Source organism: Trachemys scripta, chromosome 5, assembly GCF_013100865.1.
Source record: "Trachemys scripta elegans isolate TJP31775 chromosome 5, CAS_Tse_1.0, whole genome shotgun sequence".
In the NCBI taxonomy this organism is placed as follows: domain Eukaryota; kingdom Metazoa; phylum Chordata; order Testudines; family Emydidae; genus Trachemys; species Trachemys scripta.
This window is the reverse complement of record NC_048302.1, coordinates 32,722,118-32,746,537: the sequence shown is the minus strand read 5'-3', so window position 1 is coordinate 32,746,537 and position 24,420 is coordinate 32,722,118. Positions and strand designations below refer to the sequence as shown.

The following is a 24,420-nucleotide window of genomic DNA, read 5'->3' as shown; positions in this document are numbered from 1 at the left end:
GCAAACATATGCATAAAAGAGTAAAATATTCAGATATAAACTAGAGCTATAGGAATGACTAATTGTCTCTCTGGCTTTACACAGCTCATGGGATGGGAACATGCAAAGTGATTTTTTTTCTTAAAGGTGGAATGCATATGATGGGGCTTTGTTTTTATGCACTAAGAATGAGTTTTCTTATTTCTAGCTGTTTGCATTAAGAAATCAAACCATGCATGTCTATGCTTATATACTCTTGCTAAGATGAGCTTTTCAATATGCTTGAGTTCCGTTTAATGTATTTTCTAGCTAGCCTTCTTGAAATGGCTCCACAAAACCAAAATGGAGAAATTAAAGATTGGGCTGAATTATGCCCTCCTTTAAACCTGTGCAACTTTCCTGAAGCTAGTGAGGTAGTACAGATGTAACTGAGGGCAGAATTTAGCCCACTGAATCCAATCCAGTTTCAGTAGTAATTAATGCTGTAAAGCTTGGTGGGTTTGCTTTGCAAGTGGTTGTTCAGACACCCTTTTGTTCTTAGAGCTGGCCAGATTTTTGGCTTGTTAATCCATTGCAAACCAGTCCTGATTTTAGCAAATGTACTTGGTATTCTTAAACATTTGCTGAATAGTTTGGACAAAATGCTTCAACTGTTCATTATTTGTTACTGGTCATGTGGTGTGTGTGTGTGTGTGTGTGTGTGTGTGTGTGTGTGTGTGTGTAATATATATATCCCTGGTTGGATGAGACTCTATACAAGTAAAAAAGGCAATGGCAAATAATAGATACTATACCTATAGTAGAAATACAATAAACTTCTGCAATGTTTGTGAATAGCAGCCTTTACATGAATAACAGATGTTTTGATACCACAAGCAAGAGTGAAACAAATTAAAGTAAATTATTTATATAGTCACAAATCTGTTTTTTCCCATTATTCAAACAGCTCTGTTCTGATATCTCCTGTCCCCAATATCCCTTTGAGTTTTTAATACTGAATACCCCCTAATCTCAAAGAAACATTCAAATGAAATCAGCATTTCCCTGTTCTTTCAAAAGTAAATTTCACACAATTTCGTGCAAAATAATTGTTTCATGCAAAACAGTCAAATCCTTTTGTAGAACCTTCCATTCAGTCTTTTTATGCTTTGAACATCTTTCCAAAATATGTTAACTGTGCTTCTACTTTCAACTTACTCAAATTGCTTCTAGAAACTCCATCAGCATTTCCTACAAAAATGAAGTAGTCTATGAAAAACATCAGTAAGTTTCTAAGCCATGTCTACACTCAGAGGAAAAAAAGGTGTATTTTTAGCATATAAAAACACAAGAGATACCATACTGGGTCAGACCATGGTCCATTTTGCCCAGTTGCCTGTGTCTGACAGTTGACCATACCAGAGTTTCAGGGAGAGTGTAAAGAACAGGGCATTTAGGGGTGGATTACTCCATATCTTCCACTCATGGCTTCTGGTAGTCAGAAGTTTAGGGTCACCCCAAAACATGCGGTTATGTCCCTGTCCATTCTGGGGACCTATCCTCCATGAACTTATCTAGTTCTTTTCTGAACCCAGTTATACTTTTGACCATCAAAACATCCTATGGCAACAGAATTCCACAGGTTAGTTGTGTGTGTATGAAAAAATACTTCCTCTTGTTTGTATAAAATCTGCCACCTATTAATTTTATCAGGTGAACTCTGGTTTTTGTATTGTGGGAAAGAGTAAATAACAGTCTCTATTCACTTTTTCCACATCATTCATGATTTTATAGACTGCTATCATATCTCCACTTAGTTGTCTCTTTTCTCAGATGAACAGTCCTAATCCTTTTAATCTCTCCTCACATAGAAGTAGTCCAAACGCTTGCTCATCTTTGTTGCCCTTCTATGAATCTTTTCCAGTTCCACTATATCCTTTTTGAGATGGGGCTACCAGAACTGGACACAGTATTCAAAGTGTGGGTGCACCAGGGATTTATATAGTGGCATTATGATATTTTCTGTCTTAATTTCTGTCCCTTTCCTAATAGTTCTTAACATTCTGTTAGCCTTTTTGACTGCTGCTGCAGACTGAGTAGAAGTTTTCTGAGAACTATCCATGGCGACGCCAAGATTTTTCTTGAGTGATAATAGCTAATTTAGAACCCATCATTACATATGTGTGTTACTTTGCACATATCAACCCTGAATTTGGTCCTGCTTTGATCAGGGGGTTGGACTAGATGACCTCCTGAGGTCCCTTCCAACCCTGATATTCTATGAATTTCATCTGCCATTTTGTTGCCCAGTCACCACTTCTGGGAGATCCCTCTGTAGCTCTTTGTCAGCTCTGTGTAAGGTCGAAAGCTTTCTCTCACATCAACAGCAGTTGGTCCAATAAAATATTACTCTTCCCACTTTGTGTCTTGAATATCCTGGTACCAACACGGCTACAACACCATTGTGTATCATTTATATATATCCAGTAGGGGAGACAAGTCTACAATATCTGTGCATGTGGACGCCCAGGGATAGGCAGCTAATGAGAAAATGTGATTCTCTCCTGCATTGGGATTGGCATTGCTGTGTTATGTTCTACTGTTGAGCCTTGGTGGCCAGTAATACACAACTAGGAATGATAACGAAACAACCAGTCTTATTTTATATAAATCTTATTTAACCTTAAGCTGTATAGCTTCTGAGATAACAAATGATCTGTTAACACTCAAGGGTGTTCAGATTTGAATTACTCTTACATTTGTTTTACAGAATCATTCTACTTAAGTAGTACATTTGTGAAATACATACCTCTACGGGCATGTTTGCGAGTGCTTTGAATGGTTCTTTATGGATGATTGATATGGTGTAAGTTGCCTTTTTGTTGGGCTCATCAAAGCAAGGAAACGACTTCCGTGCATCTGTTGGCTCATGATCAGTAGCTGCTATGCTCCTTTAAAATAAACAAAAAGCTTGTTGCATTGTCCTAAGCCTTCATGATAGCCATTTTTTGTTATTTCCATGTATGAACATAATTGTTTGTTAGTACTGCAAACTGTAGTAGAACCGCAAAAGTTTTATTGTCAGTGGTCTTTTTATAAAGATACAACTTAAATATTTATAACCCTCAAATATACTTAGGCTTCTAGAAGTCATGACCAGTAGGTGTTTTAACAAAAAACAAGTAAAACTGCTGATCACAAATGGAGGATGTGCTTAAATATTTTTTTAAGAGCAGGAAAAGTAAAATACAAGCAGTTCCTCCCATAGTAAGGGGAAATCCTGCTCATCCTACCGATGTGAGTAATCCCATTGACTTCATATTAGTAAATATTAGTAATGTCATCAACTAAAAGGAAACTAAAGCCCTGATCTAGCGATGAGCTCTGAATGAATGGACTGCTCTGCCCATAGGAAGTGCCACTGATTGGGTCTTCCTGGAGCTCATTACAGGATCGGGACCTGAGCTTCTCTTGGAAAGACATCTTCAAAAGCTTCTGAGTGATGGCTTAACTCTACCCCCACAAAATACTGAAGCTGCCTGCACAGTACTTTCTTGTTATAGGCATTTATCACTTAGAGGTTACCCTGTACATCTGCCTGCCAGTGCTGCTAAACTTTACTGACTCCAGTAATGAATTGTGCACTGACATGAAATGTTTGAAATAGGGTAGAACACTTAATGACAAATCAGTGCAAGTGCGTTTGCGTGTTTTAGCTTGGAGGTGAAGTGGGCTCACTTAGATAGAAATGACTAAGGGAATTGTTGCAAAATAGGATCATTTAGAAAATGTTGCCAAGGCTTTTATGAAACATCCTCCTACATGAAATCAAGTTTTCCCCTATCAGCATGCTGTTCAGGGATGGAGCATGCTCTCTGTTCTGATTGATGGGGGAACGCATCTCCGATATCTCTTCAATTAATTTGGAATGCGGTGCATTTTCGGACAGCATTTCTGCTCAAGCTACATTAAGGTAAGGTGTGGATTTTTTGATTGTTCTTTCCCCAAAAAGTAATTAAAATACTCATAATAAATTATAGATCTTTATCACCATCACAAGTTCACTTGACAGCCAATTTTTCAATGTTTCTGTTACCTTTCGCTTTTCCCTGTGATGGTTAAATCTTAAACTGGTCATTAAGAACCTATAGTAGCAGCAAGGTTCATGTAGAAGTCTGAGGAAGTAATACATCTCGACTTTTACTATTCATCTTCATTTGGACACTCACTCAAATGCCTTGAATTCATGGTCTTGGAGGAAGAAGTGTAATGAACATCACCTTATCTAAACCTCTCAAAATAGCTTAGACCTAATGGAGTTTCTTTTGCTTTGTAAGTTTTGTCCCATTCTCCTCTTTGTAGGGTTTGGGAGATATTTCACAACCAAGTTAACTTCAATCCCTTGGGCATCGTTTTACAGCAGTTGCTTTAAAAAATTGCTGTATGTTTTGGACACTTTTCTATCCATGTTCCTAAAGACTGATAACACAAGAACCTTTTCACTGATTTATAAGGTGATAAACCATATATCCTCATGCATTTGTGGTGGGCAGAAACACCAGTGATGCAATTCCCCAATGCCACAATTCATGGGGGTTGATTCAGAGACCTCTAGACCAGGACATGCTCCTGTGCAGACAAGTGGTAATTAAAGAAAAAATGAAATATTGTATAACTTGGTTTTAAGATAAAAACCCTCCCTTTTGTATAAGGTGGATTCTGCCCCTGCAATTTCTGTTGATCTCTAGGTTTTTAAAACATGAACCAGAAGTGACAAAGTTGTAAATATACCAGGAATATTAAGAGGAGATCTGTCTGTGACCACATGCAGCTGTTGTTCCCAAAATAAAACATTGCTACATTTAGAGCGATGATAAATTACCATTTTTTGCCAAGCATATACAGATTTTCATTAGAGAGAGAGAGAGAGAGAGATTTGTCTCCCTCCGTTAAGTAATGGATTTTCATACATTTTTTTGCAAACATAGATTCATCACTTTCCCAGGGAAATTTTGGCACTTTAATAAGGATACACAGTCATGGCAAAATGTGTTTTCTGCCTGCCACAACTGCCTTGGCTTCCTTTTAAATAGAGAAAATTCAAGGAGAGAATGGAAAACTATTTCACATCTGTGCAACCAACAAAACCAGGAATACCAGCTTCCTTATCAGCTGGAGATGTGCCCAAACTAGCACCATTTGAGCCCCCCTCCACACCCACACAATGCTTCACTTCAGAGGTTTGAATAAAAGGGAACTCAGATCTGAACCAGATTTTAGTTATGCAAAGCCAAGACACAGCTGCCTTGCCCATCTGTATCCTCAGTAATACCAGAAGAAAAGAAACTGGAGTTATTTCACATCTCTTGATGGCAGCTGAGGATTAAAAAATTCTGTCACACTCTAGGCTGATGCTTATTTGGCACTTTTATAGGTCTCGTTATTCTCACATCAGAGCACCTCACATTCTGTTTATTGTATTTATCCTCACCACAACCCTGTGAGGTAGGAAAGCGCTATTATCCCCATTTTACAGATGAAGCGCAGAGAAGCTGATTGTTCAGTGTCATAGTGGAAGTCCGTGACAAAGAAGAGCATTAAACCCCGGTTTCCCAAGTCCCAGGCTAGTCCTCAAACCACGGACTCATCCTTCCTTTGTGACCTAACGTTGTCCTCTGGTGAATGTATAAAACCAGAGGTAGATCCAAGGGACAGTGAAGTCTGGACCCGTGCCCAGTGTATAAAGAAAAGGGGCCGCAGCAATGCTTAAGCAATCCTTTGCCCTGGCAGAAACAGCTCTCTAACGGGCTTTTTCCACTCCACCTCCTCCTCCCTGCCATTCTTCCTCTTCTCCATCAGCAGCCAGGTCCCACAGCTTCTGAGGCTGTTCAAGAGGAAAGCTAATTGCCAGCTGGCTCAGTCCCCGCCCCACTCCCCCAGGTCCCCGCCCCACTCTCATAATATAGGCTGGGCTGATAACACTGCCTATTGTTAATGCTGCTCAATTCTTCCCATGATAAGACCTGTTTTCACTTGCTTCTAACATTGCCAAACTTTTGTCATTTGGGCTAAAATCTCCCACACCAGGCATCTACGTCAGGGTGACGTTTACTGAAAAATTTCAGTCAAAATAGTTCAGTTGCTTGCTTCTCAGAACAAGGCAAGTGGAAAATAAGTTGTTTGCCCATGTTAAACAATTCTGGTGCTTTTTCCTTCGTGAATCTTTAGTGCCTGCATGCTCTGGAGGAGGCATTTGACATTTTGGTAGGGGGTGCAAGGCCTTTGTGTCAGGACTGTGCTATGCCCATGAAAATCTGCCCAAATTTGGTCAAGTTCATAAGCCTTTGAAATATCGCAGTTTGCATATGTTCCATAGTGGCTTGTTAGAATTTGGTGAAGCTGGTGGGAGAAAGGGTGAGGGAAGGCAGATCTGACTAGAAACCAGGATGTGGGGGGGACGATTGGGGCAAGGAGAAAGGGAGATATGAGTGGAGGGACACAGAGCTTGAACTAGGAGCCCAGGAAGGGAGACTGGGACTGAGAGCTAATGGGGATGGAGAAAGTGGAGGGAGAAAAACAGATTAGATGAGGAACCAGAAGGGGGAAATGGGGAATTGTTGGGTGAGGAGACTGGGACTGTGCATGTTATGAGGAAGACTGGGAGTGGAGATGGAGAGACTGGGATGGGGAATTGTCATAACTATAAAGGGAAGGGTAACAGCTGTCCTGTGTACGTACTAGAAAATCCCTCCTGGCCAGAGACTCCAAAATCCTTTTCCCTGTAAAGGGTTAAGAAGCTCAGGTAACCTGGCTGGCATCTAACCTAAAGGACCAATAAGGGGACAAGATACTTTCAAATCTTGGTGGGGGGGGGGGGAAGGCTTTTGTTTGTGTTCTTTGTTTTGGGCGTGTGTTCTCTCTCGGGACTGAAAGGGACCAGACATCAATCCAGGTTCTTCACATCTTTCTAACCAAGTCTCTCCTATTTCAAACTTGTAAGTAAATAGCCAGGCAAGGCGTGTTAGTTTTCCTTTGTTTTCTCAACTTGTAAATGTACCTTTTACTAGAGTGTTTATCTTTGTTTGCTGTACTTTGAACCTAAGACTAGAGGGGAGTCCTCTGAGCTCTTTAAGTTTGATTACCCTGTAAGGTTAATTTCCATACTGATTTTACAGAGATGATTTTTACCTTTTTCTTTAATTAAAAGCCTTCTTTTTAAGAACCTGATTGATTTTTCCTTGTTTTAAGATCTAAGGGGTTTGGATCTTGATTCACAGGAGTTGGTGGGAGGAAGGAGGGGAATGGTTAATTTCTCCTTGTTTTAGATCCAAGGGGGTTGGATCCATATTCAACAGGAGTTGGTGGGAGGAAGGAGGGGAATGGTTAATTTCTCCTTGTTTTAGATCCAAGGGGGTTGGATCTGTATTCACCAGGAGTTGGTGGAAGGAAGGAGGGGGGATGGTTAATTTCTCCTTGTTTTAAAATCCAAGGGATTTGGATCTGTATTCACCAGGGAATTGGTGAAAGGTTTCTCAAGGCTTCCCAGGGAGGGAATCCATTGGGAATGGTGGCAGCGGGACCAGAGCTAAGCTGGTAGGTAAGCTTAGAAGTTTTCATGCAGGCCCCTACATTTGTACCCTAAAGTTCAAAGTGGGGATACAGCCTTGACAGGAGTGCAAAGAGAAACTAGGACTGGCTTGGCAAGGAGACTGGGACTGAATAGGTGAGGAGAATGAGATTTGTACAAGGGGCCATGGAGAGAGGGACAGACAGCACTGGGACAGGGACAAATTGAAGAGGACAGGACAGAAGAAATCCAGCTAGTGAGAGAGAAACAAAAGACGGTTTGTCCACTTGAGCACGTTCCCCTCCAGAGCCTGGAATGAAACCCAAGATCCCTGAGCCTCACCATTCCTCTGCTATCAGCAAATATCTGTGAAAACCACTGGTAAAATGTCTCTCTCATCCCCCTCTAGTGCCAATCCACATAAAGGAGGACAATCTACTACTGTTATCAGTTGTTCTGTAAGTCTGTGGCAGACATCTCTGTGGTGGATCTAAAGCTTCCAACCCTGCTGATGAACCATGTGAGTGTCAATATAATTCCACATGTTGGAATTTCTGTTTACTTGCTTTTCAGTTTGCTTTTTTGAAAACGTAGGAGATTACACACACAAAGCTACATTAAAGAAATATTATTAAGGTTGCAAAGTCAAGTACTCAAAAGTTAGGAAATGCCAGAATTAAGATTGCCTGTGCAACCTTAATTCAGAAGTCTTGTTTATATGCATTATGATCGTCTTAAATTACATGGTCAGAAACTATTTTTTCCAGAGGACCTCGGTGTACTGAATGAGGCAGAACAGATCTGAATGAATCAGGGTTGTGTAATGAAGGAGACCTGTCTGTAGGATCCCTGCCTGATTTATTGCCGATGTTGGAAGGTGTGTAATGATAGAGGCAGGGAGATTGTAGGAAGAGAATGTACGGTCTCGTGGTTAAGGCATGCTGTCCTACCTAGAGAACTGGAATGTACCCCTTCCTCTTCCACAGAGTTCCTGGTCATGCTAGGAAAATCAGTTAAACCAAACTTTTCACAGGTGGTCAATAATGGTTCTTCACTTGAAATCCTGGTATCTAATTTGCAGAAGTGCTGAGAACTCCCAGCTGCAGCTGAGGTCACTGGGAGCTGTGCTTAAATATATAAAATGCAATGTAATGCTACATACACTGCAAAAAATCAGATACTGGTATCACCTCAAAGTAGTGGGTACATTTGACCTTAATTTCTCTGTGCTTCAGTTCCCCATCTCATAAAACGAGAATAGCAACATCCCTTTGTTTATAGGGGTGTTGTGAAGGTAAAATCATTAATGTTTGTGAAGCACATGGATACAATAGTGATGAGTGCCAGGGGGAAATTTAATAATTCCATCTCCAGAGCAGGGTTTGAATAGTGTCCAATAAATAAGGCCTAGAGCAACACCTGGAATGATGAGAAGACGACAAAATAATGAATAATTGCTCATTAATTGAGCACCATCCCCACTGCCTACTGAATGAGGCAGTGGTCCTGTGGAAAAATAGTATGCAGTGCTGTAATTAAAGACTGTATCATAGTGTATACAAACAAGGGCCAGAATTAAGGTTCCCAATATGTTAGTGTTTGACTTTGCAACCTTCATAATGTCCTTTTAACAGAGTTTTTTGGTCTCTAATATCCATACACACACACACACATCCCCTTCCCACCATTTGCCACACACACTTGCTATGAAGATAGGATGCCTCCTGCTGTTTGAGCTGCTGTTCCACCTTTCCCTCCTACTTCTGAAACTGAGGCCTGGTGGCTGACAGAGGGGTGGGATGAAAGATAAGCTTGTGGTTAAGACCCTGAACTGGGCTTTAGGAAATTGGGGTTCTGTCCCTGATTCTCTGACAGATTTCTTGTGTTACCTTGGGCAAGTCCTCTCTCTCCCTCCTTCAATGAACTAGAAATAACAACTCCCTATTTTACAGGGGTGCTGTGAGACTAAATGTGTTAATGATTATGAGGCTGTTAGATGCTAGGGCCATAAGTATCTTATCTAGATTGATAACAGAGGAGCTGCATAGGGACGGTAGTGAGGGAATAGAGCTGAAGAGCCAATTGGGGGCTCAGATGCTCCCCATATGGCTTCCTCTTAGATCAAATTGCTGCTGTAATTCATTTTTATACATATGGGGAGGGGACCCAGGTGCCCTTTGCTCTTCTCTCTGCCCTTGCATCCTCCCTTGCCAGTCCCTGCCTTTTGCTCATGGTATTACCAGTCAGCAGCAGAATGAAGCTGACATAACTCTTGCTTGTTGCACCACAGGGTTCTAAATAGCAACAATGAAAACTAACTAGAGTTGTTAATTTCACTGTGCTGCTATTCAGGAAAGCTAGGAGGTATTCCAATAGCCTGTCTGCAGATTCCAGGTTACATTCTAAGTATCAGGGCTGGAAATGTCACCTTTAAATCATAAATGTAGCAAAAAGTGATGGTTTTAGTGCCCCTCTCCTAACACATTTAGTGCCCCTCCTCCTCACCAGGGAAAGTTTGCCACTTTGCACTGGCTAGCAGATTTTTCAAACCCTGCCTTTGAAGTAGTGGAGATCTGAGGCAGGGAAAGGGTTAATTGAGCCATCAAAAGCACATACATTTGGGTTCTTTAATTGGGGTTAAACCTTTGCAACATTTTAATAATCATTGATCTGATTACAAGGGATGAGCTGGAGCAGAAATATGTCAAATCACAGATATCGTCCAAATTTCAAACCTGCCCACGTGTAATTTAAACCAGCTGGGGAAGGAAAAGTGCAGCTCTGATTCTGACATTCCTTTTGCTTACAACATCAAAGCGGTTATGTCAAGAAAGCTGCCACAATGCTAGTTAGTTGGCATTTCACTGAACGGTTCTTACTTTGGGGAATGATAGAAAACAACGTACAGAGCTCCATGTTATGTACCAGACTACACGTACAAAGCAACAGATAGGACTCAGTCCCCGCATACAACTCCCAGATGCGAGTTTGCAAAGATCGGGGATAGACTGTGGCCAAGAGAGATCCAAAATGTTTTTCAGAATAAAAACTCCAACTCACATTTCCTTGTAAGCAGCCGCCCAGAGACTGCTTTGGCATTCTTAATGCTGTACCTTCCTGAGGGAAGCAGGAAAATTAAAAGAGAGCCCAGAAATGTACGCAACTTGGTGACAGAGAGAAGGCGAGAGAGGGAGAGAGCAGGTCTGAGCAAGTAGAAATAGATGTGCAAGTCAAAATTTAAAAAAATGGGTTTACTTGGTCACTCCATTCTCAGTGTAGGTGGTTCTATAAAATCCAACGAGGGAGCCATTCAGCCAGCCTTGGAACTTCAGGTTTAGTATATAGTTTTCATTTGCAGTAGTAGCAGAGAGCATCTCTTTTGCCTCCATCACCACATATTCGTGTTGTTCATATTCAAAACATTCGATCAGTGCAATCTGCTGCCCTGAGGATTTCCAGAGCATGGGCAGCTCTGTGATCTTGGTCTCTCGGAGGTGAAGCCACAAGTACTTGGTAGGTTTCCCCAACTTGATGGAGATGTTGACTGTCCCTGTGTAGATATCTGCATCCATCAGAGGCTTCACTTCCAGCTCATAGTGTTCTGGGTTAATGTAAGTGGGTAGCCTGAAATCTGTCCATTCTCCATCTGCATCATTTTTGGGAGGGCAGTGGCGTGTCTCCACTGTCCCAGGAGTAGTGGTTGCTGGCTGTTCTGTGCCTCCGGAAGATTGGCAAGGCTCAGGTCTGCTTAATCCAACACCAAGTCCCACAGCTAAACCCACTGCAGCCACTACTGCACAGATGATGGCCACATGCTTTTTCTTCATGCAATACCTCTTGGACTTCTTATCCTCAAAATCCATTCCCTGCATCTTTGCTCCACTGTCTTCTTTCAAAGATAAACATTAACCTTAAAAAGGCTTATTAAGCACCTCCGCACTGCTTGTTTTTAGTAAGCCCAGCAGATTCGGTTTGTATTGTAATGGTGTAGTTACAGCCTTTTTGTCTCTGCCACCTCTCCTTCCACTATGTACTCAATTAATTAAAGATAGCATTCATCTGAACCAGAGGAAAAGTGGTTGATCCAGAGGAGTGCAGCTGTGAAGAAAGACAGAGGAAATGGACACAGAAGAACACTGTTACTACTCTACTCTCCTTATAAGCAGTTCAGCCCCACCCTCTACTCCTCCTGCTCTGCTCTGAGTTAAATATAAAACAGCACTATGTTAATCAGCAGTTAGGAGATGATCATATGCCAAAGCTCTGTCAGCAGCTTTCAGAAAGTTCACAGATAGTGGTGTAACTGCTAGGAAGCCTCAACTTTTGCCACTACCTCTTATTTTTAATACTGTTGTTGTTTGTTTTGACAACCAATGATTTCCTTGAACTTCCACCAAAGTTTTTGTGCAATAAAATTTCCAAGGTTTTAAAAAAATCTTTGTCGTTTCAGTCAGTTGTTTCCCCTCATTTATAGAGTCATTGTTTTACCGTACAACTCCATGTGGTTATAGGCAGAAGAATTGGCAATAAAATTATATAGCTTCACTTTTGTTTCAAGCCTTAAAATGTTGCTCTTTTCACACATACAGGACCAATTTTCCAAGAGATCTTTTAGAACTGCACATAGGAACAGGTAGTCAGGGATGTATTTACTTCCTTAGCCAATGCAATTAGTGTTTTGTGTTGTATGAGCCTTTTGAGAAACTTCTAAAAATGTGGCTCCCAATATGATTTAGACACTAGACAACCTTCATTTCCATAACTAAACATCAGGTAACATGAATCAAGTAGAACCTGATCCTGCAAGGGCAACTTTTGAGAGTAAGGTCTACTTCTGTGAGTAAGGATTCCAGTTTCAGGCTCAATGTATAATCTATCAAAGTAAATTAGAACTGAACACCGAAATCTCCAATTTGTTTTATGGTCATAGTGGGGGAATTTAAAGGGTGGAAGAGAAGCATTCAGTTTTCAGCTGCTGTGACTCTCCTGTTTTTCACTTGCTCCAGAGGCAGAACTTGTGTCCCCTGTGTTTACTTATTTCAGCATGACAGGGTTTGTATTCAGAATAAGGTGCACTAGTTTGGCTTCATGACTCCTGTTTAAATTGATGAGGAGTTGTATGGCTTAACTCTTGCTTGTTATATTGGATACACTTCAGTGTTTTTTAAGAGAATTGGATACAATTTCACCTGGATGGCTAATCCTCAGGCCTAAATGCAGTTGTTACATGCTCCAAAAGATATACACACAGTGCTGTGCAAGGGGTTCTTCTGGGGTAATCTTTCCACACCCTATTTAGAGATGACTCTGACCACAGCTTTACAAGTCACTTTTGTCTACTCGCTTTCAAATGTCACCAACCTCCACTCAGACACAAGCTTGTGTGAGATTCCTAGCCACAAGATCAACAAAACTGGCTAGTGTTGATGTAACTTAATATATTGTGTCCAAATCAAAGATTTCAAACAGAAGCCAAAGAAAGAGAAGGTTTGTGTGTTGGAGAGCTCCAAGTTATCTTACTCAGATGTTTTCAGACGGCTCTAAAAGAATGAAACCAATGTAATAATTAAGTGTACAACTGGAATCTGTTTCACATTATGTCTCATTTTCTTTTATTCTTTTCTTTTCTGTCTCTTGATCAAAATTAGACACGATTTGGGAAAACAGTGCCTTTGAATGAACTTGGTCAGAGAATAAGCTCTGGTTATAGGGGCCAACATTGCAGATCATCATGGTCTTAACATTTACAGTTTACTTTCTCTTTTTTGCTCTGGTTTAAAGATACAAGAAGAAAGAGCAGATATAAAATAAGATGCCTTGAAACAGAGTGGCTTGTTAAACACTTATAAAGTGAGAGATTAAATGTGTCTCGCTTTTTCTTTGCTTCTTTAGCCAAAAAAAGGTGTTATGATTTCAGCCCACTCTGAGGTTTTTTTATTTCAAGATAAAAAGTGCTATTAGTTGAACTTATTGAAGATGTAACAGAGAGGATTAGTTATTGTAATTATGAGAAGATTTGCATATTTCTCTATGGGAAGTGAAAGTATGAGTATTTGTACCTTTACAGGGAAGGGTGAGGGATGAGGGGAAAGCATATCTGGGTGAGATGGTTCCAAAAAAATGATATTTGTGCTAAGTCTTGAAAACAACAGCAGCAGCAAACACCATAAAAACAAACAAACGAGCAATGACCTATTTATTAACATGGCACATAGCATAGATCATTATTTTCTATAAAGCAAATGCAGTAAAGCTGTTACACTCAATTATGCTTGAGCACTGCTATGTCACTGATAATCTCTTTACTGAAAAGTGAGTGTCAGGTGGTGTTATGGCCCAATATGGGTGTAAATTTTTTTGATGGTGGGATTTAGGGCTTCTGGGCAGGCCCATCCCTCCCATACCAAAAATAAGCTTTGTGCCTTGTTGACATCTGAGGGGAAAATCTATGCTAGAAATAGCAGGAGATGGCACCAGGAGGCAGCTAGACTGCTGAGCTAGTCAGCGACAAATAACCAGAGGCCTCTCCATCAGTCTGAGGCAGAGAGGGGTATTACAGGGCGACCTCTGGCCGCTGTGAATGAAGTAGGTCCAACTCCTCTGTGCTGGTGCTCCCATTTGACCAATTAAGGAGGCAAGGCAATACCGGGGGCTATAAAGAGACTCAGTGACCTGAGAAAGAAACATGGGGAGTCAGAGCTGCCTGGGTCAGTCAGGAGAAGGGCAGGAGGTGAGAGCTGCCAGAGCCAGGAGATTGATTGTGTTTCCAGGCAGAAAGCTGAAGGTAGGAGAGCAGCAAGAGGCATTTGCTAGTTGGCATCCCCAAGCCAGAGAGCAGTAGAGGCTGGTTGTAATCCAGAGAGCCAAAGGCCAGAGAGAGCTGAAGGCAGGGGGATCAGTGAAGGAGCTTATCTGCTGATGTTTCCAGGGCTGGAGAGCTGGACTCTGAGGAACTGTGAGAGGACAAGGAGGAAGTGAGGGATGCTTTCCTGGTAAAGATGATCTCCCAGTAGAGAGGCTGTTGGGTTCATGCAAGGAAGACCAGAGTTTTAAGGACTACATGCACTGGGTGTGGATATGGACTATGTTTGGGGACTTTGGTTATGGGTTGATTTGCAGTATGTTTTGTAATAACCTGGCTCCCAGTTGATGTATTATTCAAGCAAGAGAGCCTGGTGTAGAGTCCTTGAGTAGTATGAACTCCAGGGAAGATCTGAGCACCAGACCAGTTTGGGAGGGGAAGGGGAAACATTCATGTCAGATTTTTGTAGTATGGTCAGTTTTAATTTTAAAAACCTAAAAAGGAATGAAAACCGACGAACCAATTATCTCACTCATAATCCTAGAAATGTAGGACTGGAAGGGGCCTTGATAGCTCATTTAGTCCAGTCCCCTGCACTGAGGCAGGACTAATAACGTCAGGCACCCGTAAAATGATGCCATTTGCCAAAGATCTATCCTGTGTAACAAGCAAGGGTTAGATGGAAAAGGAGCAGAGAAGGGCAACAAAAATTATTAGGGATATGGAACACCTTCTATATGAGGAGAGATTAAAAAAGACTGGGACTGTTCATCTTAGAAAAGAGATGACTGATGGGGGATATGCTAGAGGGCTATAAAATCATAAGCAGTGTGAGGATAGTGAACAGGGAAGTGTTATTTACCCCATTCACATAATAGAAGAATTAGGAGGTCATCTGATGAAATTAATAGGCAGCAGGTTTAAAACAAACAAAAAGAAGTTGCTGCTTCACACATTGCATGGACAACCTATGCAACTCATTCCCAGGAGATGTTGTAAAAGCCCAAGGTATAACTGAGTTTAAAAAGGAATGAGATAAATTTTAGGATAGGTCCATCAATGGCTATTAGCCAAGATAGTCAGGGATGCAACCCCATGATCTGAATGTCCCTAAATCTCTGACTGCCAAATGCTGGGACTGGATGACAGGGATGGATCACTCAAAATTGACCTGTTCTGTTCATGCCCTCTGAAGCATATGGCACTGGCCACTGTTGGAAGACAGAATGCTGGGATAGACTATTGGTCTGACCCAATATGGCCATTCTTATGTTCTAAGATTTATTTTTTATTTCACCTTAATTTGGGATTTAATCTACACTGAGGAGCAGTGCTATAGCCCCAGCACTAGTTAGCCCCGCCACCCCCCACCAACTACCCCAATGTGGTGGGGCGGAATGTCACAATGCTCCAGTGTTGGTATTGGGTGACTTACACTGGTGAGGGCTTGCCTTGTGCTTCATACAGTCATAATGCTACTGCTAAGGGCTAGTTTGTGTGCATGGATGGTAAGGCTGTTCTATCTGTATTCAGTGCTGCTCTCATGACACTACAATGAATATAAACTCTTGCAAATGTTTATTGATGTGCAAGGGTTTCAGAACTGTTGATCACATTTTGCCCATAGCTTCGAATTGTATTTAAAAATTCAAAAAGAAACTAATTGTGATGAGTAGCTGAGCTACAATGCTGGTCAGAGCTGGATGGAGAGGCCTGCTGAGCTTATTCAATATGAAAAGAAGTACTTCCATAAAATCCTTAATTGAAGCCGACAATAAGCAAGAGCTGTTCTGGGAAACATCAAAGACATGGAAATAAAGTGTAAAAAAAGAAAAGTGTATGGCTAACCACAACAGACACAAACCTAGTGAGCCACATTCATACCTGGCATAACTCCACTGACCTCACTGGAGTCATGCCAGGGATATATTTGGCTCCTGTTTCTAAAATGTAAGAGCACCAAGGAATCATAGAAGCAGCAAAGCCAATGGGTCCAACATTCTTACTCTTTTGTTATTCCATCCTCAGATTCCTGTATGTTCTCTGTGCTGTCTCTATAATGAGATTTGGGGGTATCTCACAGTGAATTACCTGTAAATCCTTGAACATCTATCAGGCTGAGTTTGGTCCCTAGTCTCTGCATCACTATTAGAGAGCTTTGGTTACAAGAGGAAGATCCTAAGTAGCTGTTGTAGTGAGTGCTTTTTGGTAGACCTTCAGTTGCAGGATTCTTCTACATGTTTGTCCCTGTGGCACTCTGCAGGAAAGACTCCTTAACTTGAAAAATGTGAAACTGATTGTAGTGCTCACTGGAGACCCAAATGAATTATACTTGAAATAATTCCCCTCACCCCCATATTTCATATGTAATTAATGATTGACCTTGTCTTCATCTCAGGCTTTGAACACTCTCACATCATTGTTAATCACCTAAAAATGCTGTAGGCCTTAAGTTATTGTTATACAGTAAGCCCTGTTTCATTTGACATCTTTTCTGTTATCATAATTTTTAGTTTATAAATCATGCCTTCTTGAATTTGTGTGCTTTGGAAGTGCAAAGACTTTGGATTGAATTGATTTAATTAAAGACATTCAGAATTTCTTCAACTGTACTTGTGTTTCCTGAGTAAAATCTTTAAAAGTTGACCTCATCTACCTATGGGTGGGTTTTTTTTTTTTTTTTTTTTTTTTTTTTTACTGCACTGCCTCAGGAGCATTCTGCTATTTTCTAAAGTAGATTGACCAGTTCTGGATAGAGTGCACTAGATGAGGTAAAATATTATCTCTGCCTTCTGCAGCAATAATACCACCTCTTTTCTGAATTCAGTTGTGTTTATCTGCCAAGTCAGTGCTGAATTTTGATTTTATTCTTCACTGAAGATGTACACTGGGGTAAAGCCTTGAGGGAATTTCTGCACTAGGAAATATGTAGCTTTACCCTTTGGTAGAGGATTTCTTCATTTGATTCCTTGCTTCAGACTCCTTGCTTAAAGTTTATGCACAATGAAGGGAATGCCATCTATTAGCCTATTTATGTAAAAGATGCAAGTCCTACTGTACTAATTTCCATTGTTTGTTTTGCAGCTGCCTTCAGTTTGATATTAACTTTTGACTTGAAGATCTTGCTTGGAGTTCTTTCATTCAACTCATTAATGAATAATACAAAGCTGGGCTCAGAACCCTGATCCCAGCAGGTATTGTCATTCTTTTCCAGCTTTAAGAGGTTCTATATATATATACATACACACACACACACATGTGAGTATGAGATAGATAGATAGATAGATAAGCCGGTTTGTTTATAAGCCGACCCCCCCAAGATGGATAAGTAAAAATGGAAAAAATTGTATAACCCGTTCATACGCCGACCCTATAATTCAGGGGTCAGCAAACTTTGGCTCCCAGGCCATCAGGATAAGCCACTGGTGGGCCGAGATGGTTTGTTTACCTAGAGTAAGGCACGGAGGTAAACCTAAGTAAACAAAGTGTCCCAGTGTGCCAGCTGCTAACCCTGATGGGCTGGGACAGCAACTGATGGGGAAATTTTTTTGGAGGGAGCAGCTGGGAGTCAGGGGAGTAACCCCTGTGACAATCCCCCACATGACCCCACCCCTAGCCTGGGACCTCTACACAGTCCCCATCCCATCCCTTCCCACCTTATCTGGGGAGGGCCAGGGGAGGATGTCTCTGGCCTGGCTGGAGCTGCTCCGGCAGGCTGGGCAGCGCAGCCACAGTCTGCTTCGGCGGGCCAGCGTGGGCGGCGCGGCCGCAGCCTGTTCCAGCGGGCGGGGCCGAGTGGCATGGCTGCAGCCTGCCAGCCCCAGAGCTACAGCTGCTTCTGAGGTTGGGGGTAGAGCAGCATGGCCAGAAGCGGAGAGACTCTGGCCCTGCCTCTTCCCTTCTCACTCTGCTGGCTGTGCTGCCTCTCCTTGCACCCTCTGTTGGGGGGAGGGGCTGTGTCCCACCTCTTGCTCTCTATACCCATTCATAAGCCGACCCCCTTCTCTGGTGCTTCCCTTTTTTACTAAAAAATGTGGCTTATGAATGAGTATATACGGTAGTTACATTTTATTTCCTGTCTCTTCAAAAATGGTCACTACAGCAAATCAACTGTTTTTATAGTTAATGACTCCACATTTTGGACACCAACCTCTGATCTGGAACTTTAATTACTTCAAGTTTTAAAAATGTGCCCAAAAGGAGCTCTGGTGCATCTACAAAATGTAAATAAAACATATACAATTTTTTTTCTGAAACCCATCCACGCTGGGATTTTCCCACCATCCACTACAATTTGTTCAGCCCACTTTCCAAGGCAGAAGTCTGGGAGAAATGATGAGCTTTGCAGAATGACTAAAGGTCAACAAATTTGGACTCTGATGGGCCAATAGGAGAAGCAGGTTTCTGAGTTGCGAAGCTTGAGTGAAAGTGCCCAATTCAACTTGTATAGGTCTCTAGGGGTCATGTGAAATACTTCCCCTACACTCCAACTCACCATGTCCTTGAGGCTAGAGTGATGGGTCAGTGTCTTAGAAAGACCTCTCTCCCTACATGGAGGCAGCACCCTCCTCAAAACCCCTCCTTAATATCCCAATGAGTATAACTCAACTGTGGATTATCACTTCCACTGGGTTGGATAAGTCTCAAACTCCCTGCCACAGGCTCCAGGCCTTAGAAGGGTACAATAGGAAAAATTAAAACTCCTAAAGGCCCTTCCCCCTCATGGAATTAAAGCAAAACACTTTCCCCTGCACAGCCCACCAGATCTCTCTCCTCCACTGAGCTAGAAAGGAATTGAACCTTCAAACTCTACCACTGAGATCAGTTATGTAAAAGGAGGCAACAAAATAACCAAACTTCCTCAGCTAGATGTACCCCTGCACAACACAGCTTTCTTTCCTCACCCCAATGACACAACCCTCTTCCTTATCCCTATCAACCCTGCATCCAATGCTTTCCCTCCATCAGCTTACCTCACATAAAAAGGAATTACTTTCTGAAAGGCATACAAAGATGTATACTCAGGTTATGTCTACACTGCAACCAGACACCCATGACTGGCACATGCCCACTGATTGGGGCTTGGGCTAAGGGGCTGTTTAATTGCAGTGTAGACTTAGGCTGGAGCCAGAGCTCTAGGACCATCCTATGCTGCTGGGAGTGCTTCTTGGTTTGCAGCTGCTCCTGGAGTCCTTGGGAATTAAGCTCCCTTTTCCATCTGTGTTGAACTAGAATATAGTCAACTTTCTCTCCAGGTAGATCTTTCTATAGTTATCCATGCCCATGTGGCATGCAGACTGGATAACTGCAATGTGCTATGTACGATGCTACACATGAGGATCTCTCAGACCCTTCAGCTAGTGCAGAATATGGCTTCACACTTATTTGGTGCAGGAGTTAGCCAGAGGGAATATACAGTGTTTGCTCTCCAGAGGTTACATTGACTTCCTGTTTACTCCCATTGCAATTGAAGGCATTGATTTTGATCAATATAGTTTGCACCCTTGACTACCTGAGAGACCTCCTCCATCCTTGTGCACTCTGTGACATGTAATATGCATTTATACTGACAGTCCCTAGATCTAACTATCTGGGTATCATAGACAAGCCATTCTCCATGTAGGGGTGGTCTAGAAGTCACTCCCCATATTGATCAGTCATATCCTGAGCCCACTGATCTTCAGGGCGTGGAGTAAGGCTCGTCTATTCATATGGCTCTCACGTTTGGAAGAGTGGGGGAGCTTGGAGTGTGAAGGGATGAATAAGTACATAAAAAGAAATTGCTCAGCAGCCCAATAATGACATCTGCTCAATGTGCAGCAGCAGTGCAAAGCCAAGTAAAATACTAGGCTTTATTGAGCAGGGAATAGAGATTAATATGAAGACCATTATAATCACTTGATGGTATGTTTTTATCCTTGAATGCTGTAGTCAGCTGTGAGCGCCTCATCTTATTAAAAAAAAAAAGACAATACAGAAGTGAAGGAAGATAGAGGAATAATTGGAGACATGGGTGCAGAAGAGTAGAAGTAATCCATATTAAGATTAAAAACACTGAGCCAAGTGCTGCTCACCTACATTGGTGTGCATCTGGAGTGACTCCATGAAAGTGCTTTTAATTTGGAAAGAAGAACAAGAGTATATAATAATGCTATTAAAAATATTGGTTGACTTCGTAAATTCAGTTTTTCTTTTCCATAATACAAGACCAAGGAGACATACCAATTAAAAAGACAATACATTTGAAACAGAGTAAAGGAAACACTTTCATGCAACATATAATTCATCTGTGGCACTCAGAGTAAGATGGCTGGTGGATGGGATTTTGCATCTTTCCCTGAAGCATCTAGTCACTGTTGAAAACAGAATAATGAACTAGATGGGGCCATTGATCTCTTCTAGTACATTTATTCTTATATTCAATGTTATTAGGTGCACCAGAAATCAAGCAGCATTACAGAAAAATTATTGCATGTATATGTGATTTTTGGCACTATAAAAAGCCCCATAGATAGCCCTGCTCGAATATAAGAAGAAAAGTCCATTACACTTTTTTGAGCAGTTAGATATTAAATCAGAGACTTCCCTGTCAACATATTTCAGGTCATTTCCAAGTCTGTTATCTCCTGCATTGGCCTTTGTTTTCCTTTATTGGTCAGAATTGTAAAGCTGAGAAAAGAAGAAACAAAGCAAAAAAAAAAAAAAAAATTCAAAGGCAGAAACAATGCCACTTGACTATTATACAGAAAATCAGTGATATTATATAAACTGAATGGTCGTTATTTTAAGGCATTTAACAATGAGTTTAGAGGTTGGGGGAAGAAAAAGTTGTAGAATTCACACTACAATACGGAGACAGGATGAGTTGTGTATTTGAAAGTTTCCCCACACTGCTCCATCAGTATGACTGGGCTTGGCAGAATTCGATTTTTATTTTTATTTTTTTTTATAATTTCAACAGATAATATGAATGTTTAATTTTTAAGAATTTTGTTTTTTATTGATTTTAAGATTTCACAATAGTGAAAAAATTATGGGGAGGTTCAGACTATAGTAGGGATTAGACAAAGATTATTTAATGACAGTAAACAATGAGATTAAAAACATTAAAGCTTTATAACCATCAAAACACAAACTGTCATTATCACATGTCAAGATATACAAAACATCCTTAAATCAAACTCTATTCGTTCTCAAGCAGCATTTTTCATGCTTTGCCTATCTATAAATTCTGTTATTGATGAATATTTTTTCATTGGTTTGTGGGTGTATGGCGAAGTCTATGTTTATTGACATTCACTGATAAAAATCTAATCTTTCCAAGTCTAATCCTTCCATGTGTTAGCTGTATTTAGGGTAGACTGCCCCTAAGGGCCGATAGGAGAGAACAAGTTTTATGCGTCTTCCATCCTTGTCTACTCCATTGAGACTACCAGTGATCATGCCAGCCATGGTGATTGCGTTTTGTAATGTGGACACCTTTTCAGTAGGAAATGGGCTGAGGCAACCAACTTCTTTCATGTAGGCCAAACTGCCATCTAATGGTATAATGGAATATATAGAACCCAGCACGATGAAAGCAAAAAAGGGGCTAATACAGACATAAGGAGAGGCAGGAAGTGGAGCAACTTAGTTGGAGCTGTTTTTGAAAAAGACAAAGTGATGCTTGTGGTGAAGCAAGCTGTCCTTGAGGGAAATGCTGATCTCCTTGTGACCATCTAGGCTGGAAGAGGTCGATACACACAACAGAAGATAAAAAGAAATAAACCCACACTGGTCATCCTTATCCAGAAAGGCTGAAGTGTGTTGTCTTAAGGGAAATGACTGCTGGTTTAGATGGCCACCTGCCATACCAGAAGAAGACTAGTGTTTGTGTTCTACTAGAACATCCTGTAGAAAAAGGGAACCATGGAGGAGATTTTGCAATTCTTGGTGCAACAGCAGGCAGCAGCACAAGAGAAGTGTGCTGTGAGGACCAGCAAAAACAGACACACAGCATTATGCTCCAGATGTCGCAGGCCCAACCAAACAGCAGGAGATGCAGACAGCAGCATAGCAAGAGCACAGACTGATTGACCTGGCAATCACCCCCAACAACAACTGGAAAAGCTAACCCAGGCCATAGGACTGAACCTAATTCACCAGCAGAGGCTGAAAACTACCAATGAAATATTTACTCCTAGGCCCCTTTTAAACCAAGATGGAACCAAAGGGTGGCCCAAAGATCTTCCTGGAAATGTTCAAACATGTAACCATTACGCCAGTGGACTACTTGGCTGGCACTGGTCTTATCCGATGAAGAGCAAGCTGCTTGTAGTGGCACAGTCAGACAGATGGCCTGGTCTTACTACTAGGTGAAGACAGCTATCTTGGGTAGTTTGAAAATAAATGGGGAGAAGAATTGCTGCTGGACCTGTGAAGAGAGGTTACAGGTCCTTTTGGGAACCAGACTTGGGGTTCCAGCATAAAGACTCAGGAATTTTTGCTAAGGGAGGCTAAAACCAGAAATGAGCTTGGCAATACAGGTGGCAACCTGGTTAGCATCAACCTTCTAAGATCTGAGAAAATGAGCAAAGGCTTACTGATCTCCCCACGTTACTACAAACCTTAGTTGAAACCCAAAGCAGCCTTTCATTAGGGGAAAGAATATGTGGGAGATTTGAATGAGCAACAAAAGCAAGCCTTCCACTTGATAGCAGAGTTGGCCCAATCAGGACAGACTAACCTAATGTTCGACTGTGAATTTTAACAGTGTTCCAAACTAATATTAAACACACACTAGCTTTCTAGCATGCCTCTGCGTCATTTAATGACATTACATTTTTCCGAACCTCAGGAATGTGGTGGGTATTTTTTAAATGAGTTGGTAAATGAGCCGATCTACTTTTTGCCATGCTTCATCACCAATTCCCTCAACAATTTAGGCGCCACAACATGGTAGACAGAATTAATCCACAATCCTTCAACACGAACAGCAAAGACTCTATGTTGTCATTATTTAAATAGATGGAATTCCACAGCAACCCTCTTTATATACAGTAGAACCTCATAATTACAAACACCAGCGTTCTGAACTGACTGGTCAACAACACACCTCATTTGGAACTGGAAACATGCAATCAGGCAGCAGAGACCCCCCCCCCCCCAAAAGCAAATACTGTGTTAAAAGTAAACTACTAAAAATATAAAGTTTTTAAAAAATTGACAAGATAAGGAAACTGTTTCTGTGCTTGTTTTGTTTTTAAATTAAGACGGTTAAAAGCAGCAGTTTTCTTCTGCATAGTAAAGTTTCAAAGCTTTATTAAGTCAATGCTCAGTTGTAAACTTTTGAAAGAACAGCCATAACATTTTCTTCAGAGTTACATCTTTTCTGAGTTACAACCTCCATTCCCAAGGTGTTCGTAACTCTGAGGTTCTACTGCAATGAGAATGTGGAAGTGGCCCACTAACAATTTTGTGTGTTGTTTGTTCCATGTGCTTTAGCAAATTTAAACTCCTCTAATCTCCTAATACAGTTTTGTCCTGTGTACACTTGTTAATCCCTCATCTTCCTCGGAGCTGCCAGGGTTTAATCAGCCAGAACAGTGGCAGGTCAAGGTGTAAAAGTGTCATGTGTTGCTGGAATTCTGGGGCAGAGGCATGGCAGTTTCTCTTTCTCTGCTACTGAAAGGCAAGAAGCACTCTAAAAAAAAGCTAAAAGATATAATTTGGTAGTGATGTGTTTATGCAGTCACATGCTTGTATATACTACCTGGCTATATTGTAATATTACTTTTATCATCAGAATGCTGCCAAACCTTTAGTAAGCCTAAGTACCATATGTGACGGGTTTGGTCACAGAGACCCCCTTGGGACTGTCACCTGATGTGCTGAGATTACCTCCGAGCCTGTTTTCCCTGCCACTTTGGGACTCCAGAACCCTGTCTAGTTGAGCCAGACATGCTAGCCTGCAGCAACACATACCCAGGTCTGGTCCATGCCCCCAAAGCTGCAGGCTTTAACCAAAAACTGCTCAGCAGGTCCCCTATCTCCAATACCCAGACACGCAGTTCCCAATGGGATCCAAACCCTAAATAAATCCGTTTTACTCTGT

The 24,420-nt window shown here is 41.4% G+C and overlaps 1 protein-coding gene across 1 annotated transcript in view; it reads right to left on the bottom strand.

Moving 5' to 3' along the window:
• The window catches only part of ENPEP (glutamyl aminopeptidase), a 51,253-nt gene extending 39,613 nt beyond the window's left edge, over window positions 1-11,640 (bottom strand). The window contains exons 1-2 of the mRNA XM_034772809.1: window positions 10,781-11,640; window positions 2,768-2,909 (exon numbers count right to left, since the gene is read on the bottom strand). Coding sequence (XP_034628700.1) covers window positions 2,768-2,909; window positions 10,781-11,397 — 759 coding nt within the window. The 5' untranslated portion in view covers window positions 11,398-11,640. The remainder of the gene's footprint in view (window positions 1-2,767; window positions 2,910-10,780) is intronic.
• Between the last annotated feature and the right edge of the window lie 12,780 nt (window positions 11,641-24,420).